The sequence below is a fragment of the Hypanus sabinus genome, chromosome 3, assembly GCF_030144855.1.
Source record: "Hypanus sabinus isolate sHypSab1 chromosome 3, sHypSab1.hap1, whole genome shotgun sequence".
Taxonomy (NCBI): Eukaryota; Metazoa; Chordata; class Chondrichthyes; order Myliobatiformes; family Dasyatidae; genus Hypanus; species Hypanus sabinus.
Genome location: NC_082708.1, coordinates 148,001,686 through 148,020,141, shown reverse-complemented (window position 1 = coordinate 148,020,141; position 18,456 = coordinate 148,001,686). Strand labels below are relative to the sequence as shown.

The window sequence follows — 18,456 nt, the reverse complement described above, 5'->3', positions numbered from 1 at the left end:
AAGATCTGCCTGATCCAGTTGAAAGGGCAAACCATGTGATGTTTTATTCATCGGCGCAGAAGTCCATTAACTACTAAAACTGCAATGAAAAGATTTCAATGCAATTCTTCTTTGCCTTATTTTCTCTTTTCTAGTAGAAAGCCGCACAATACATTATACGTGCTTTTTGATTATTTATTTGCCAAGGTCAGTTCTTAGGTGACACAATCACTTATTTTAAAAAGTGCTAGCGCTGCCACTTATAGAAACAGAAAGGCAGCCAAAGTGCCAAGTGCATAGATGCAGGAGCATCATCTGCAATATACTGCTGCTACACTGAACAGCTCTCTGGATTATTGTCCTTCAGCAGAAACTGTTGGCTTCTCTTGTAACATCCTTTTGCATGGATGCCACTTTCCCAGTGGAAACGTTGATAAGAAGCCAAAAAAAAAGCTTGCTTTCACTCGAGCTGCAGCACACTTCAAGAATTTTACCTTGTTTCCTTGCAGTTTTGTTAACATTCCATTTTAAGAAATGGAATTAGAATTTGGTAAAATACCCATCAGAACTTCCAGTTCAGTCTCAAGTAGTAAGAGCCATTCCTTGGAATGAGAAGTGGCAGATTTAAAACACAGTGTCTGTCAAGATTTCCTGTTCAAATTGACTGGGTAAGTAGGCAATTGGCAAGGGCCAATTAAAAGTTAGGTTTAAGCAGAGTGGGGAATTAAAGCTTTGGCTCAAATAGCTTTGTTGAGAGGAGGTGAAAGCCAAGTTGAGTTTCTGCTAAGCTTTGTCTTTCTTTATTGCATAGGTAGAGCAGTGAGAATAGAACCCAGGGCAGTGAAGTGTTCTTCTTGTGGGACGTCAGGGAGATGTGCAGTGTCTTTGATGAGAAACATGTGAGAAATGCATCTGGCTGTATCCCCTTACAGACCACATTATGGAACGAGAGCTGGAGCGGGATGACCTATGTATCTACTGGGAGAATGAGGGGTTCAGACAGGTACTACAGGGAGGCAGCCACATCTAAATCAAAGGAGAAGGCAAGTGGCTAAGTGACTATCAGGACAGGGAAAGGGAACAGAGTACTCTTGTGGCCGTTCTCTTCAATAATACATACACCACTGTGGATATTGGTTGGGGGAGGAGGGGGAAAGCCATACCAATCAAGGCTGTGATGCTGAGTCTGGCTCTGTGGCTCAGAAAGGAAAAGGGGTAAAAGAGTGGTTGTGATAGGGGATTCAATTGTTTGGAAAGTAGGCAGGAGATTCTGTGGATGTAAAAGGTTCTCATGAATGATATGTTGTCCCCCCCAGGTGCCAGGGTCAATGATGTCTCAAATCAAGTCCACCATGTTCCAAAGGGATTGGGTGAACACACACAGGTTATGGTGGACTTTGGTATCAAAGGACCTTACCTAGGTAAAGGGAATGACGTCCCGAAGGGCAAGTATAGGGAGTTAGGGAAGGTAAAAACATCAGGTCCTCAAGGGTAGTCATCTCTACCTTGCTGCCTATGCCAGTGACAGTAAGAATGGGATGATATGGCAAATGAACGAGGGGCTGGTGCAAGGGGGCAGGGTTTCAGATTTGTGGATCAACGGGATTATTTCTGGGGAAGGCATAACCTGTACAAAATGGAGGTTTGCTAGAGCTGTTGGGGAGGGTTTAAACTAGGTTGACAGAGGGATGGGAATCAGTGTGATAGGACAGATGATGGAGCAGTTGGTGTAAGGGTGGATGCAGTGTGTAGTGAGACCGTAAGGAAGGACAGGCAGTGGATAGGGCACAAATGCAGTCAGTTGGATGAAATGTGTTTAATACAAGAAATATCAGCCCAATCTTAAGTAAAACTGCTATTACAGTTAGATCTTTGCATTTAGTTACAGATGGAGGAAGAATTTTCTGCTCCTAATTGTTGTTGAACAAATACAAAATCTTTGTTTTTGGTATGTGGATATTTCTGGAAAAGATGGATTCATCTCCCCATCCCTAGTTCTACAGCAGTGGCTGCTTTTGGGCAGCCTTAGTAGAGTCTTCATTCCAAAAAAAATCATGAGAGGATAGTTATTTTCATTCCAGAACACATGTCCTTTTTTTTATATAATAAAAAAAACATGGCTTTCCTTCTGTGGTTGACGGAGCCTTCTCTCATTTCCTCCATTTCTCAGGCTTCAGACCTCTAAAGAAACTGGAGAGGTTGGTTATTTGAAGTTACTGAATTCAATATTGGAGTCCTGAAGGCTGCAAAGTGCCTATTCGGAAGATGAGGTGCTCTTCCTCCACCCTAGTTTGGTGTTTGTTGCAGCAGAACAAGAAGTCAAATACAAAGGTCTGAGGGCAAGTGTTAGACCCTTTAGGGTGTCATAGTTGGGGAAGGTAGTGGGATAAGCTCCCATTACCTATGAAATGCTCCTAATGGTGTGCATCTCAAATAGCCTCTGGTAATCAAAACCAGCTCCTCACTTTCATATGTGGCTTAGCTATTAAGCCCTCCAAAACAGTTCCTACTGACATAAGGGAAAAAGGTGGGTTACTGATGCCATAAGACCAGTTTACTTCACTGTCTATAATTGGCCACTCATCTAGGAGAAAGAAAACTCTGATCTCAAACCTCAACTGCTTTGTGGCTACACCCACTCACGGGGAAAGCTTCAGGAGAAAAAAATCCAGACTTGGAGTCCCGAACGCAGTCCTATATTCAGTTTAATACTGACTGGCGACTCTTGCAATGCTCTGGTGCCAAACTACATTGGTCTCTACCATTACTTTGGATTCAACTGTGTAGAAAGGGGGAGCCTGCTGCATGGGCAACAACTTGCTCTCCCCCTTGTACTTTCCTGGCTTACACAGCATGTAGACAGTCAGAACACATAGTCAACCCTAACCGACGGAGATCCACAAGCTCTCAAAGGTGCACTGCAAAATGGTCACTCGATCTGTATTTGCTTCCTTCAATGGCAGCACAATGTGAGCACTGAATGCAATTTACTAAACTAGAAGAAACACCAGTGAATTTCTGCTCCACCTGGAAGGTTTGCTTGGATTGCTAGATATTGGCAAAGACATTGATAAAAAGAGAAATGTTGCAATCCTTGTGATTGCATGGTAAAATTCCATAAGAGGAATGGCCAGAGAAGATTGAGGAGTAAACCAGAATTTACAGTCTCTTTAAAAATGTTGATTTTTGCCTACCTGCACTGCACTTTCTCTTATCTACAACATTATACTCCACTTTCTGTGTTATTTTTCTAATTTTGTTTTGGCAGCTCAGGTGCGGTAAATGCCGGTGTCAAAGCCCTACCAAAGGTCAAGAACGAGAGAGTTAAAAAAAAAGCAGCTTTGTGAAGGCTGGTCTTTTTTCAGCTGTGCAGACATGGTAAGTGTCAGAGCAAGAGGCCTAAACTCAACAGCAAATAAAAGGAAGGTAGGGCTCAGTGGAGAGGCCATTGTCAGAGTGTACCAGTGAGAGAGCAGAAAGGCTTTGGCATAAGAGTATTCGGACGGAGGCACAGACAAGAAGATGTAACATTTTTTTTAGTACAGAGTAGTCAGGATGGAATGCTTCCCCTGTCAGATGTATCCCTGATGACTACATCTGCAGGAAATACACCAAACATCAGCTCCTGACTGACTGGGTCAAGGAGTTGGAATTGGATGTACCCAAGATCATCTCAGAGGCTGAAGACATTATAGATGAGAATTCTGAGTACACCTTTTGGATAGTAGATGGGTGACCACCAGGAGAGGGCATTAGGAAGACAGTGTAGGGATCCCCTATGGCCTTTCCCCTCAGCAACAAGTATGCCTTGCTGGATACTGCTGGGGGGTTGTTGGGAAATGACCCATCAGCAGCAGCCAGTTTAGTGGCACTGTGGCTGGCTCTGAGACTCAGCAGGGAACAGTAAAGTCAGGCAGTGCGGTAGTGACAGACAGACATACTTTATTGATCCCGAGAGAAATTGGGTTTCGTTACAGCCGCACCAACCAAGAATAGCGAAGAAATATAGCAATATAAAACCATAAATAATTAAATAATAACAAATTAATCATGCTAAGTGGAAATAAGTCCAGGACCAGCCTATTGGCTCAGGGTGTCTGACACTCTGACGGAGGAGTTGTAAAGTTTGATGGCCACAGGTAGGAATGACCTCCTATGACACTCAGTGTTACATCTCAGTGGAAAAAGTCTCTGGCTGAATGTACTCCTGTGACTAACCAGTACATTATGGAGTGGATGGGAGTCACTGTCCACTGTCAGAGAGTTCAGTTCCACCCCCACAACATCACTGGCCTTACGAATCAGTTTGTTGATTCTGTTGGTGTCTGCTACTCTCAGCCTGCTGCCTCAGCACACAACAGCAAACATGATAGCACTGGCCACCACAGCCTCGTAGAATATCCTCAGTATCGACCGGCAGATGTTAAAGGACTTCAGTCTCCTCAGGAAATAGAGATGGCACTGACCCTTCTTGTAGACAAACTCAGTGTTCTTTGACCAGTCCAGTTTATTGTCCATTCATATCCCCAGGTATTTGTAATCCTCCACCATATCCACACTGACCCCTTGGATGGAAACAGGGGTCACCAGTCCCTTTGTTCTCCTCAGGTCCACCAACAGCTCCTTAGCCTTTTTCATATTAAGCTGCAGATGATTCTGCTCGCACCATGTGACAAAGTTTCCCACCATAGCCCTGTACTCAGCCTCATCTCCCTTGCTGATGCATCCAACTATGGCAGAAAGGGGACTTGATAGTAGTTAGGGGGTCAGACAGGAGATTCTATGGCCGGACGTATTGGAGCAGCTGCAGGATATTCTCAAGGGGGATGGTGAACAGCCAGATGCCTTGGTGCATATTGGCACCAAAAGCATATGCAGAAAAAGGGAAGAGATCCTACACAGTGAGTATATTGAGTTAGGAAAGAAGCTGAAGATATGGACAGATTCGTAGAGTTATAGCATTCACTAAAAGGCCCTTAATCCAACTTGTCCATATTGTCTACCTGTGCTAATCCCATATACTTGTATCTCAATGTTTAAAAGTTCTAAATAAATTTATTATCCAAGTACATATGTTACAATATACTACCTTGAGATTTATTTTCTTGTAGGCATTTACAAGAAAATAAATACAATAGAATTTACAAAAAACTACACATACAATAACTAACAAACCACCAATGTGCAAAAAACGACAAACTATGCAAATAAAAACTGATACTGAGAATGAGTTCTAAAGAATCCTCATCGGTGAATCTATAGGTTGTAGAATCAGTTTAGAGCAGTGGTTATTGAAGTTATCGGTGCTGGTTCAGAAGCCTAATGGCTGAAAGGTAATAACTGATCCTGAACTTAGTGGTGTGGGATCCAAGGCTAAAGTACCTCCTGTGCGATGGCATGAGCGAGAAGAGGGCATAAAGATGCTGCTGGTGGTAGATGTTGAAGTTTTGAGGACAGCTCACAGAAAATTACTGGATATACATCATCTGCATTTGGCCAATATCCCACTCAAATTTCACAATCCATGCGTCTTACCAAAAGTCATTTAGGCACTAATTTTCATCTACCTTGACCACTTACTGTCTCAGCTCAATCCTGTGAGAAAAACTTGTCCCCAAGATCCCCTTTGAATATTTCCCCTGTAACCTTAAACCAATATCCTCTTATTTTAGACTTTTCAACCATGGGAATAAGATTATGACTACCTATGCTATCAATGCCCCTCATAATTTAAAAAAAAACTTTGTTACCCCTAAGCCTCCTTTGCTTCAGAAAAAATCGTTTATCCTTGTGAATCTCTTCAACACCTTCTCAAGCATAATCACATCCTTCCTATTGCATACAGTTTTACTTGCCATTATACAAAGGATATGGTTGCACTGGAGAGGTGCAGAACGGATTCACCAGAGGACTTCAGTTAATGGGGGAGATTGCACAGGCTGGGATTGTCTTCTCTGGAACAAAGAAAATATAAAATTATGAGATTGACACAGAGGTAAATAATATTTTCCCCCATAGTAGGGATGTCTAAAGCAAAAGAATATGAGGTTAAAGTGGGAGAGAGGTGTTTTAAAGGAGATCTAATGGGATTTTTTTTATTACAGAGTGGTTTATGTCCGTCATTTGCTGTCAGAGAAAGTGGTGCAGACAACTTCAAATTTGAAAGGCATTTCAGTTGTCATTTAAATAGGCAAGGCACAAGATACAAACCTAATGGAGGAAAATGGGGTTAGTGCAGATGGACAAAATGGTTGATAGAAGCAGCCTACTTCTGTGCTGTATGACTCTAGACATTAAAGGAATCATAGTACTTGTGGATGGGGCAGGAAAATGGCATTTCCGATAGAAGATTTCCTTAAATGACAGAGCAGGTTTGTGTCGCCAAATGGCTTCCTCTTCCTATCTCCCATAATGTAATTCAACTTTGGATGGGAAGAGGAAATAGATGGCTTCAAACAGGTTACATGCTATCTGATTCTTCACCCATTCTTCTACATACACGGGTGGCCAACTATCGCTATCCATTTTGTGCTCTCACTAGTCTGCATTTAATTTCTGCAAAAGTCACTGTACTTGTGTACTTAATACCCATCAGGCTACAATGACAGAACATTGAATTTAAAGAAAACTCACCATAAAACAAGAACGCTCGTGTCATTTGATGATCCTGATAGGTCCTGTTTACTGTAAAGAAACAGGTATCTCTTCCACATTGGCCTAGGCGGCCCGGTTCTCCAGTCAGTGGTGACCACCACAGAATAATGGGACACTCAATTCCCAAATTGGAATATTGCTTCACACTGCTCTGTAAATCATTTGCGTCATTCAACAGATTCCAATCCTCCATTCTGTCGCTGTAGAAATCCTCACCCTTTATTTCCTTTGTTTCAAACTGTCCCAGTTCAACCACCACCTGTAGATATAAGCACTTCAGTTACACACAGCTTCAGGCTGGCACAATGCCCTGAACTTATACACCATGTTGTTGGGTGAAGGGCACCCAGCAAGTATTACAAAGTGCAACACAAATCAAATCTGACAGCTTTAATTCCCACTAGCCAGATCTTCAAGAAGAGATTATACCACTGCTGCTGAAGTGCATGACCATACAAAGGGACATATACATTAGTATTAATCTGCCTCTCATCAGCTATCCCATGCAACAACCCATTCCTTTAATGGAGCTGCATGCAGCAGATTGTTCTCTGGGTAATTTGAATAACAGCACCTCCCTTTTGCTTTTTGCAATAATGTCATTGATGCTTATTTTGTAAGACATACTGGTTATTACTGGGAATTCAATCCTGATAACTAGTAACATAATCTAAGCTGCAACTAACATACAGCACAAGAATTACGAGCAGGAGCAGGCCGTTTGGTTCCTTTGGCTCCACTACGAGAGAAACAAAGTGCAAAATTTACACCTATCCATCCTATACTTCCACTGTCACTGGCCTAAAAAGCCAGTTTGAATTGTAAAATAAAACTACCATAGTTTCTTTCAAAATTCTGTTTCTTTGGCTCTTTAGTTTTTTTTAAATGGTGAAAACTGACACAAGTTTCAATTCACACCAAGTTATCAACAGAGACTCTCTACTCCTTTATGTTCAGAATTCAAAGTAATTGTACTACAAAAGTACCGTATATTACCTTGAGGTTCATTTTCTTATGGGGGAAAAACAATATAATAAATTTTATGAAAGACTGATAAAGAACTAATGCAAAAGAAAACAAACTGTAAATTTAAAAAAATAACTTTAATACTGGGAACAAGAGTTGTGAAGAGTCTTAGGAAGTGTCTCTACAGGTTGTGGAAACAGTTCAGAGTAGAGATGATTAAAGTTATCCATGCTTGTTCAGAAGCCTGATAGTTAACGAGTAATAACTCTTCCTGAAGCTGGAGGTATGGGACCCAAGGTTCTGCACCACCTGCCAATGGTATTAGTGGTGAGAATAAGGCATAGCTTGGATGGAGGGGTCTTTGATGGGTGCTGCTTTCGTGGATCAGTACTCATGTAAAGGTACTCAATGCTAGATAGGGCTTTGCCTTTGATGAACTAGGTTGTATTTGCCAATTTTACAGCTCTTTTCAATACTAGTCATTGGTGTTTCCATACCAGGGTGTGATGTAACCAGTTAGGATACTCTCAACAGTCCATCTATAGAAGTTGGTTAAAATTTTACGTAGTCTATGCAGAGAAACTTTTTACTAGCTAGATATTATGGACTGAGCTCAATACATAATGGGAATATCCCTCCTCATCAGTAGTATCTATAGGAGGAACTGGCTCAAGGCAGCAAAATCTATCATTAAACATCCCCAACATGAGCCATGCCCAGCTTCTTGCAGCTACCATCAGGCAGGAGGTACAGAAGCCTGAAGTCTCACATCGCCATTTCAAATCCATTTATTCTACTTCCCTTCAACCATTCTGTTCCTGAACAATCCTGCACAACCGTGTTCACTACCTCACTAGAGCAATCCTATGACCACTCCTGGACTACAATGGATTTTTCATTTCTGGATCTATTTGTGTTCGTTCTTACTAAATCTGTATAGTAGTTAATGTTTTTCTTGAGAATGCTGCTGTGTTATGTGTTGCAGTGCTGCTGCAAGCAGGTTTCTCAGTGCACCTGTGCATATGAACAGAAACTCAACTTTGACGGAGTGGGGTGAGGGCTGTATTACTTCTGTCAGACACAAGGAGCTCACTGGACGATTATCCGGCAATGAGGGATGATAGATCTAATCCCTTGTTCGGAGAGGCAATCAGAAGGGGTACTTAATACCTTCCAATTCAAGGGGTAGCAATACAGCCATATTTCCAAGGCTCATTTCTAAAACCACCCAGGCACATAAAATTATTGATGAACTAAAAGGTCTGTGTTGACATCAGTAGGAAAGGGCTTAATTTGTCTAGCTTCTGCATTGTTCCATTTTTGTACAGACAGAAAATGTACTTCTCAAATTTAATTATGAATATTAAATTATATATTAACAGTGCCTATCAAAAAATTAGCATGCATAGATATCATACTAAGTCCTATACAAACCTTTGGAGTCTTACACACAGCAGACTATTAAATACCTGCTAGGATGCTCGATTTCAATCTCCTGTTGCGACAAGGAACCCCTGCTGGACATGTAACCCCCAACCATAAGAAGTTACAGAAAATATTGCATTTTCATTCCATGTTACATCAGTCATTATGCTCTCTGTTACTGATAACAAAGGTCTCCTTACCATCTGACATTCAGTCTGTGTTGCCATGCCTACATGCCGTTCTACCTGCATAATTAACATCCCCACAGCAATATCTCTCCCTCCTTGCTTGTCAGTAACAAGGAGGTAAAGTTCTATGCAGGTTCACTTAGCAGTAGTGGATTGTCGAAAGTTAGTCATAAAATCATAGAATAATACAGCAAAGAAATAGGTCCTTCAGCCTACCTCACCCATGCTGATCAAGATGCACATCCAAGCTTGTCTCATTTTCCCGCATTTGGCTCATATCCCTTGAAACTCTTCCTATCCATTAGGCAAGAGGTTATTAAATATTGTTATTTTAACTGATTCAACCACTTCCTCTGGCAGTTCATTTTATATTTTCACCACCCACTACATGGTCCCTTTCAGATCTCTCCCATGTCATCTTAAACTTATGCCCTCTAGCTTTTCATTCCCTTTCCCTGAGAAAAAGACTATATTCACACCATCTATGCCTCTCATGATTTTATACAGCTCCATAAGGTCACCACAGTCTCCTCTACTCCAATGATTAAAGTTCGAGCCATCTCAACCTCTCCCTATAACTTAGGCCCCAAGTCTGGCAATATTTTGGTTAATCTTCTCTGCACTCTTTCCTGCTTCACATCTTTCAAGTTGTGTCAGAAACAATAAAAGAAAATGCCACAAACTCTCCTTAGTGAGGGAGAGAGATAGAGGTTCAGATCATTCACCCTGTACATTAATTCAATTCTTCCTCCCGCCACAAATGCTTCCTGACCTGCAGCGCATTTCCAGCATTTGCAGTTTTTATTTCAAGCTACCAGCATTTTAATTTTGTTTTTAGGTTCCAGAGGCAAGCGGTTGGGAATATCGATCCATGAGTATGGTATGCCAGAAATCCAAATGAAGGTCTCAACCCAAGACATCGACGATCCGTTTCTTCCCACAGATGCTGCCTGACACACTGAGCTCCTTTAGCGGTTTGTTTTTTGCTAAAGCAGCAAACTTTCTCACCCTGCTTTCATCAATTTCCAACCAGCTTCACAATTCAAAATCCAAGCTACAATTGAACTACACATTTACACATTCTCACCCACTAATTAATAAAGATCAATGTTATCTTAATCAATATAACCAAAAGCTTGTGGTAGCCTGATTCTCAATAATTTTATGAAATTAACCTGTAATAACTAGAAAATTAATGGTATTTTACTCTTAAAATATAATAATGCAAGATAAATTTTGATGCAGTTCAATCGTGTTTTAAACTATTTTAATTTTGGATTTATTGAAAATTAGATTAAAAACCACAATCCTAAAATAACAAACTTGTTGTTACTGACTACAATTTATTTAGCGAAATAATATCAACAAACTAGATTTGAACTAGTGCCAACAAACAGCTAACACATGACTCATCTCAACAATCAACAAGTTATATTGAGACAGTAACAAATTTAATAAACACCTCCAAGGACACAAATCAACATTTGTTAAGCATTTCAGAAAGTTTCTTTTTACAAATTGTGCACACACAAAATCTGTATTCATCACTTCAAAGAGATATGTTTACCAAACAAGAATACTCAAATACACTCACACACAATCCTGGGTAGAGAATTCATTGCTGAGGCCAAAACCAAAATGTAAGCATAGGGAACGTTATTTTCAATTGCTGGATTGCAGAGTCAGAAAAGTTGTTTCAATTAACCCATTCCATGCATGTTATGGAACTATTGTGAAAAGGGCTGTAAAAGATTTCCAATAAAATTCTGGGCATTATCAAGGAGCAGCCTCTTCCTTAGTTCTGGGCCAGCATGTTGGAATACTGTGAGCAATTCTGGGCCTCAAGTCTGCTGGTCCTAAAGAATGATCCCAGGAATGAAAAGCTTAATGTAAGAGGAGCATTTGAGTCTCGGGGCTGGCACTCAGTGGGGTTCAGAAAGATAGGGGAGAGGGTCTCATTGAAACTTACTGCATAATGAGAGGCTTGGAAAATACAGACACAGAGGGGATGTTTCCATCAGTAGGAGAGTCTAGGATCCAAGGGCACACTCAGAATACAGGGACAATCCTTTAAAACCAAAATGAGGAATTTCTTCAGGCAGAGGGTGGTGAATCTGTGAAATTCATTGACACAGAGAACAGTGAAGTCCAAGTTACTGGGTGGAGTTAAGTGAGGTTGATAGGTTCTCTATTGGTAAGGGGTTAAAGGTAAGATGGCCAGAGAATGGGATTGTAAAAATAGTCAGCCCTAACAGACTGGCAGAACAGACTCATTTCATTTCTAATGGCCTTATGATCTAATTCTTAAAGACTTTGAATTAATTTTTGTTAATGGTAGAAGAAAATACACATGAATCTACCCTCTGATCAAAATGATTAACATTAAGCTTTAAAGGGGATGATATGGTTGGGATGTGTGAAGGTGTAGGGGAGGGGTTATAAAGAAGATCTTGGATTTGGACAGGTGCAATGTGAGAGGGCTGGGTTTCAATGTCTTGGAAAGAAATTCCGAAGTGCAGAGCAAAAGAATTTAAAGAGGTCACAACCAAAGGGAATGGACCATTGAGAGTACAGGGCTGTTGAACGTCATTTGGAATAGTACAGGAAAGCTAGAAAAGTAGTTGAAGTGCTGGGAAAGGTTACATTAACAAGGAGCTTAAAAGGCTTTCTAAGTGATTAGGAATTTAACGTTTGTGAAGAGGATATGGAAATGGAAACACAAAGGAAAAGTTTTGCAGAAATGCCAAACAGTCTGACTCAAACAAACACATAGTATGGATAAATAGAATTAGTGACAAAGGCACAGAGAGGTCTTGCTTCAACCACTTCTCTTTAACGTGATAAGCAACTACCACTTACTAAACATTCCTGGGATTATAATCACCTTTGAAAGTTAACCAGAGTTATAGAGGGAAGGGAAACCTGCATGAGCTCACGATTTTCCACACTCTAAAGGTTGACTTATACTTGTGCATCGCATCTACGCCATAGGTAACACGTACCCTATGCCATTGGGTGACATGCACCTCTCCAGAAAAGTTACTCATGTGTCGCGGCGATGCAGACCGCAACAACTGTGATTGGTCCGCTTGGCAGCATCGCGTTTCCGGTTGCTTCTTCTCTGCCAGGTCTGTAGGTTATACGTACACCGATGCAAAATAAATGAACCAAATCATCAAATCTACCTGCCGAAATGCAAAAATGTTTGAAATGCATTTCCTTGTCCATGCCTCTCACAAAGAAACTCAACACAGTGGCACAGAAATTCCACCACCAACTAGCGTTTCGGCACACACCAACGCATGCTTGCTATGGTGTAGAGCGATGCAGAAGTGAAAATCAGGGTTATGGCATAGCCCGTACGCACAAGTATAAATCAGCCTTAATGATGTTTTATGGAGTCTGCAAGACTCCTTCTGAGTATCAAGGACAAGAAGAAGTTCATATATCTTCCAATCTATACTGTGCTCAAAGAGGGATCACTGTCTGCTGGTAAAGCATTGCCATTCTTCTTTTCAACTCTACACATATATTGACTTCAGTCTCCTTTGTTGTTGGACTGAACCTGGATGTAAACAGCACCTCAGCATCCAGGCCTGGTCTGTTCAACCTTCCACCCTCAGCATCAAGTACAGCAAGTTTAAATCAGAATTTTTGCCCTAATTTTGTACTTAAGCCTCCTCTGGTTTTGCTTATAGGATTTCCATTGTCCCACATCTACCTCCATTCCTTCGTATCATCATCGCTTTGTCATTTGTCTATCCTCCTCTCATCCCACTCCACTGCCTGTAAATCTCTCATAATAGCTTTACTAAGTCTCTCAACATCTTCAAGTGAAGGTTTACTCAACCAAGATTTTGACTCTGTTTTAAGGACCTGAAGATGCTTCTTAATGTTCTGATTTACAACATCTGCAGTTTTATTTTTATTTTGAGTTCATGATTGTTAGTCACAGTACAATTTATTGAAAGTGGGCATTGAAAAAGAAAATTAGTGGCAACAATAGAAAGTCACACTATATTTTATAAATCCGTATAAATATAGACACATATATACCAGGAGGAACAGAGTGGAATTAGAAGAGCATCCACAAGCTGTAAGCTACAGGATCAGCAACAGGAGGCAGGAACTGGTAAAAGCTGCTTAAGCAGAAAGGAAAGTCTGGAAGAAATCGCAAACTACTGTAGAGTACAGCCTGCAAAAAGAGAGCAAAGTACAGGTATAAGCAATCCGCATCATACACAACATTTACAGTAACTTTTGTTTAGCTGCATGACTTAAAGGGAACATTATAATTTCTATAAAGCTTAAAGTTGATTTATAAAGCAGGAAAAATAGGCAAGTTTAGAGCACTTTACATTGCTGAACTGGTACCACTAGTAAGGAATAGATTTAGAGCTCTTGACGTTCATGCAGGGAGACGCTTAGAACATATTGCACCTTACGCATCAATGCGGATGTTTCATCTTCACATTGAGCACAATGGTGTTTTAAGAGCATCTTACTCCATTCTAAATAGGTAGGAAGAAAAGGAAACAGTCCCAAGTCACTCTGGGCATAACCCATTCAATTTAACAGGGTAGAATTGAAGCAGGATTGATTGCTAATAGAAAAAAAGGATCCATAAAACAACTGCCTCTTGTTGGTAGACACAAAAACAGCATCCCATCCATAACTGCCCACCGTTTGGAAGATCAAGAATTTTCAATTACCAAAATAAAACTGGGCAAACACACCAACCTCTCACATATTTTAAAAACTATCAATTTTGAAATGACAAAACAGATATCCACCCACACAGTTAACATTATCCATCGCTACCTGTATTTCCGCCCTCATCACATTGCTCTTTGCCACTATTAATTACACACACATATACTCAATGCACAACATCAGCACTTTGAAAATCATTTTCTTTAAGTAAAAATCATGAGTGACATTATAAAATGTGTCTAACTTATATTTTAAGAGTGCTGAAAGGATGAATTTTCTAAGTAGGTTTGTTTATTTGTGCTAGCAGTGTTTCTTTAGTTATTTGAGGTTAAGGAGAAAAGTTCTGGTCCCAATCATCTAGCAGACTCATTGGGAGTTCCTAGGCTGGACTTCAACGTTCCGCTCTGGCATGGATCACGTTCCATTCCTTAAAGATTTGACTTCAGAGTAACAACATTAATGGCCTTATGAAAGGTTATTGGCCTAAAATGATGACTCCGTTTCTTTTTTCAGATACATTTGGCAGCTCTACAACATTCAGTTTTCTAACTATGTAAACTGCTGCAGGGATAAGCTTTAATTCAGTGATGTGATTCTGAAGAAAACTAGTAGTCAACGTTTTGGGGTCAATAGTTTTGCAAGATCTGTCACATCCACTAATTCCCTCAAGCAGTGAAATGGCAATAAATAGAATTCGGGCCACGAGGGGATCACTGGGTTATCTGCTGCACTATGATTTTGAAGGGATGGGAGCTGTTCCAGCATAAACAGGAACATAAGCAGGCAATGTACCAGCATGAGCTGACAGGAGAAATGGAGAAAAGTGTATTAAAGGGCAAGAGAAAATTGTTAAAATAAACTGAAGAGATAGCAAAAATAACATTATAATCTATATGGTTTCCAGAATTTTTGTTTTGCAATTTTCCACGTGACTTAGGTAGCAGCAGAATTAGACCATTATGCCCTTTGAGTCACTGTGCCATTTCATCATGGCTGATTTATTATCCCTCGCAACCCTATTCTCCTGCCTTCTCCCGATAACCTTTCACACACTTATTAATCAAGAATCTATCAAACTTTGCTTTAAACATACCCAATTAATTGGCCTCCACAGCCAACTCTGGCAATAAATCCTACAAATTCACCACCCTCTGGCTGAAGAAATTCCACCTTATCTCTGTTCTAACAGGATGTCCTTCTATTCTGAGGATATACCTTCCAGTATCACTCCCCCTCTATAGGAAATATCCTCTCCACGTCCACTCTATCTGGGTCTTTCAATATTCGATGTTTCAGTGAGCTCCCCCTCATTCTCCTAAATTCCAGCAAGTAAAGGTCCAGAGCCATTGAAAGCTCCCTAGACATTAACCCTTTCATTCCTGGGATCATTCTCGTGAACCTCCTCTGGACCTTCTGCAATGCCAGAACATCCTTTCTTAGATAAGGGGCCCCAAACTGCTCACAATACTGACAAGTATGGTCTGACCAATGCCTTATAAACCCTCAGTTTTCTCTTATTAGCTTTGAATCACCTATCTACCTAACATAATGATATCGAAATAAGCCACTACCGCATTATATTCTCAGGATGAAACCTATGATCAAGGCCACTTTTAAATTATCAATTACCTTACACAGGGCTGTCAGTATTCAGAGCCTTGAAAACTCATTCAGAAAATCTGCCATGTTCAAAATAAACCTCAGTACAAAAAAAATGGAAGCACACAGGTAGGAATTGGTAGGGCTGTCAGCAGGGATCCATAAAGTTCCTTATAAAAATACTTCATTTGAAAAAAACTTATTCAACAGTATCTCAGAATAAGTTCCAGTCATTGTTTCATTCAGTAAACAGTAAAATACCTAATAATAATTGAGTTGCTGCTTTTGTAAAAAGTAATAAGAATTTTGGCAAACACTGATATCATTTACAACCAAGAAGAAGATACTTTTATTTTAAAGGGTTAAACAATTTTTCCCCCTAAAGAGCACCATGGTTAATACCGTTGCTTCATAGCTCCAGTGACCCAGGTTTGAGTCTGACATCAGGTGTCACATTCTCTTCAGGTCTGTGGGTGCCTACAAGATGCTCCAGTTTCCTATCACTATCCAGATGTGGGTTAACCAGCAAATATAAACTACCGCTTTATAAGTGGGAAGAAAAAGGATTTAAAACATGTGTGATAGGCTTGTGACAGAATAGGTTGCGGAGCTACTAAAACAAAATTCCATTGTTGGAAGCTGATATGGATATGTAATAAATAGAACGGAGCAAATGTGCTTTCTTTGTGGTGGGAGGAAAGTATAAGCTTCAGTGTAGCCATCAAAATTCTGCATTTGAGTACAGAACTGTTAATCTGAAAGGGAGTACAATTTAAATGTTAAATTAACGGGAAACTTTCAAATGGAGATAATTGTCTAAAAGTTATTTTACATCGGCAATCTTAAATATAAAAGAACATGTTAAAAGAAACCCCAAGGATTATTCATAATAAAGAAGCGTGACTATCTGCTCAGAAAAGTCTATGTGCATACATCACTAGTCAGGTTTTCAATTCATAAAGTCCTTTTCCATTCTCATCACGGGAAGGACTTCTATAAGCAGTCCCACCACAGATGGGTTTTTCTACCGATTGTTTCTGTCCTAAACTTCAAACCTAATTCATTATTTACTCGAAGGGTGGGGTCTCTTGGGAAGTGAAAGACGCCACGTAATTACAACTTTAATGGTGGGCAAGAGCCTATTTGCAAATACGGCGCAAGTTGTACGTGGTAAGTGTGCATCAAAAATGTAGAGCTGAATGAAAACACGCAAATAAGGGGAAAGCGTTACATTTTACAGAGAGGGTCTTATTGTTATCTCCGCAATACCTGTATCGTGGAATGAGTGGGATGGGGGAAGGTGGCAATGGGACCACGCCAGTGACGCCGCTGTGCTCCTGGGGGACAGAGCAGCAAGAAAGCAGCTAACCTGCAAAGTCACAAGGAGGAACAGCAGGGTGCAGCAGCACAGGCAGTGCAACCAGAGCCATCTCCTGCCGATCCTACCACCGCGGCGCCCCTCTCCTTTCACCCAAGGCCGTTCCATTGCGCGACCGTAACAAAGAGACATCCCGCCGCCTGCCCTACATCTCGCCCACTCCCATTGGCCCATTTCCCCTCTCCCCGCCCCGCAAGCTCCCGAACCAGCTTTATGATGTCATCACCGACTGGCTGTGAATGGCTACTTCTACCGTCAATCACAGCCTCTCACGTGACCCATTCCCCGGACTCCCTGGCGAACCGTCCCGTTTGATTAACGAGATGGACCAGTTGATGCATTGTCGTCATTCTTCAATTTGCAGAGCCAAAGCACGTCGGACGTACACAGAAACTTAAAAAAATATTAGAGGAAGGTTTTCCACTGCATATCCACCCTTTCTACGATGGATTTTAATTATTTATACAACTGGACTTTCACATCGCTTTGCTCCTCAGCTGTTCCTCATTAGCTGACACGGCGCACACAGTTCCAGTGAATCGGGTTCATTTCTGACCTCTGATTCTCTGTGTGGGTTCTGCCTGTGGTTAAGGGGGTTCTCCCATATAGGTTGGTAGATTTATTGGCCACTGACAATTGCCACAGGTATAACCTTGACAGTGTTGGAGTGTGGGGGAATAAAATGAGTGGTTGATAGTTGGAAGAGAAGTGGTGGGATAAAGGGCCTGTTTCCGTGGTAACTCCAGAAAACTCCTAGATGCAGCATCCCCGACAATGAAATTTGAATCATCCAGTCATGGATAAGGTACTTGAAAACCGGAGGATGGTTAATGTGACCTTAAAAAAGACTGCAAGGACAAATTAAAGAATTACAGACTAGTGAGTCTAACTTCAATGTGTGAAAATTACTGGAGGGGATTCTAAGGAACATTTGGAAAGTCAAGGATTGATAGGATAGAATAGATTTATGTATGGGAAATCCTGTCTTACAAATTTGATAGGGATTTTTTAGAATTGAATATAATTCAAGAATCAGGATTTAGTGTCATTTCCAGTGCACATGTGTAAAGGAGAACAAAATAATTGTTACACCAAATCTAATGCAGCACAAGAAAATACAATAAGATAACACAATAATAAAAAACAGTAAATATAAATAAGAAAGCTTATATACATACATTGATTTTATGGCCTTAAAATGATGCTAGGCACAGGAGTATCTGTAAATAAGTGGACTAACAGGAAATGATAAAGTAGTGGTGGTGGAATGGGTTAGTGCTTGGGTTTTTGAGTCTAGTGGTCCTGATGTGGATGATGTGCTGCCTCCTCCCTGACTAGAGTAGAACAAACAATCTATGAGCAGAGTGGGTAGGATCCTTCATGATATTGCTGAAGGCAGGACAATGGATGTTTTCTACGTGTACTTTAGATAGATAGGTACATTATTGATCCCAAAGGAAATCACAGTGTCACAGTAGCATTACAAGAGCACAGATATAAATATTAGAGAAGTAGAAAGAATAAAAAAAAGTTACCTCAAGCAGTTTAACTTGA

The 18,456-nt window shown here is 40.6% G+C and overlaps 1 protein-coding gene across 1 annotated transcript in view; it reads right to left on the bottom strand.

Annotated features, from left to right (window-relative positions):
• Positions 1-17,042, bottom strand: part of fut10 (fucosyltransferase 10) — a 47,814-nt gene extending 30,772 nt beyond the window's left edge. Inside the window, exons 1-2 of the mRNA XM_059965356.1 lie at positions 16,894-17,042; positions 6,613-6,892 (exon numbers count right to left, since the gene is read on the bottom strand). Of these exons, the coding sequence (XP_059821339.1) occupies positions 6,613-6,892; positions 16,894-17,034 (421 nt within the window). The 5' untranslated portion in view covers positions 17,035-17,042. The remainder of the gene's footprint in view (positions 1-6,612; positions 6,893-16,893) is intronic.
• Between the last annotated feature and the right edge of the window lie 1,414 nt (positions 17,043-18,456).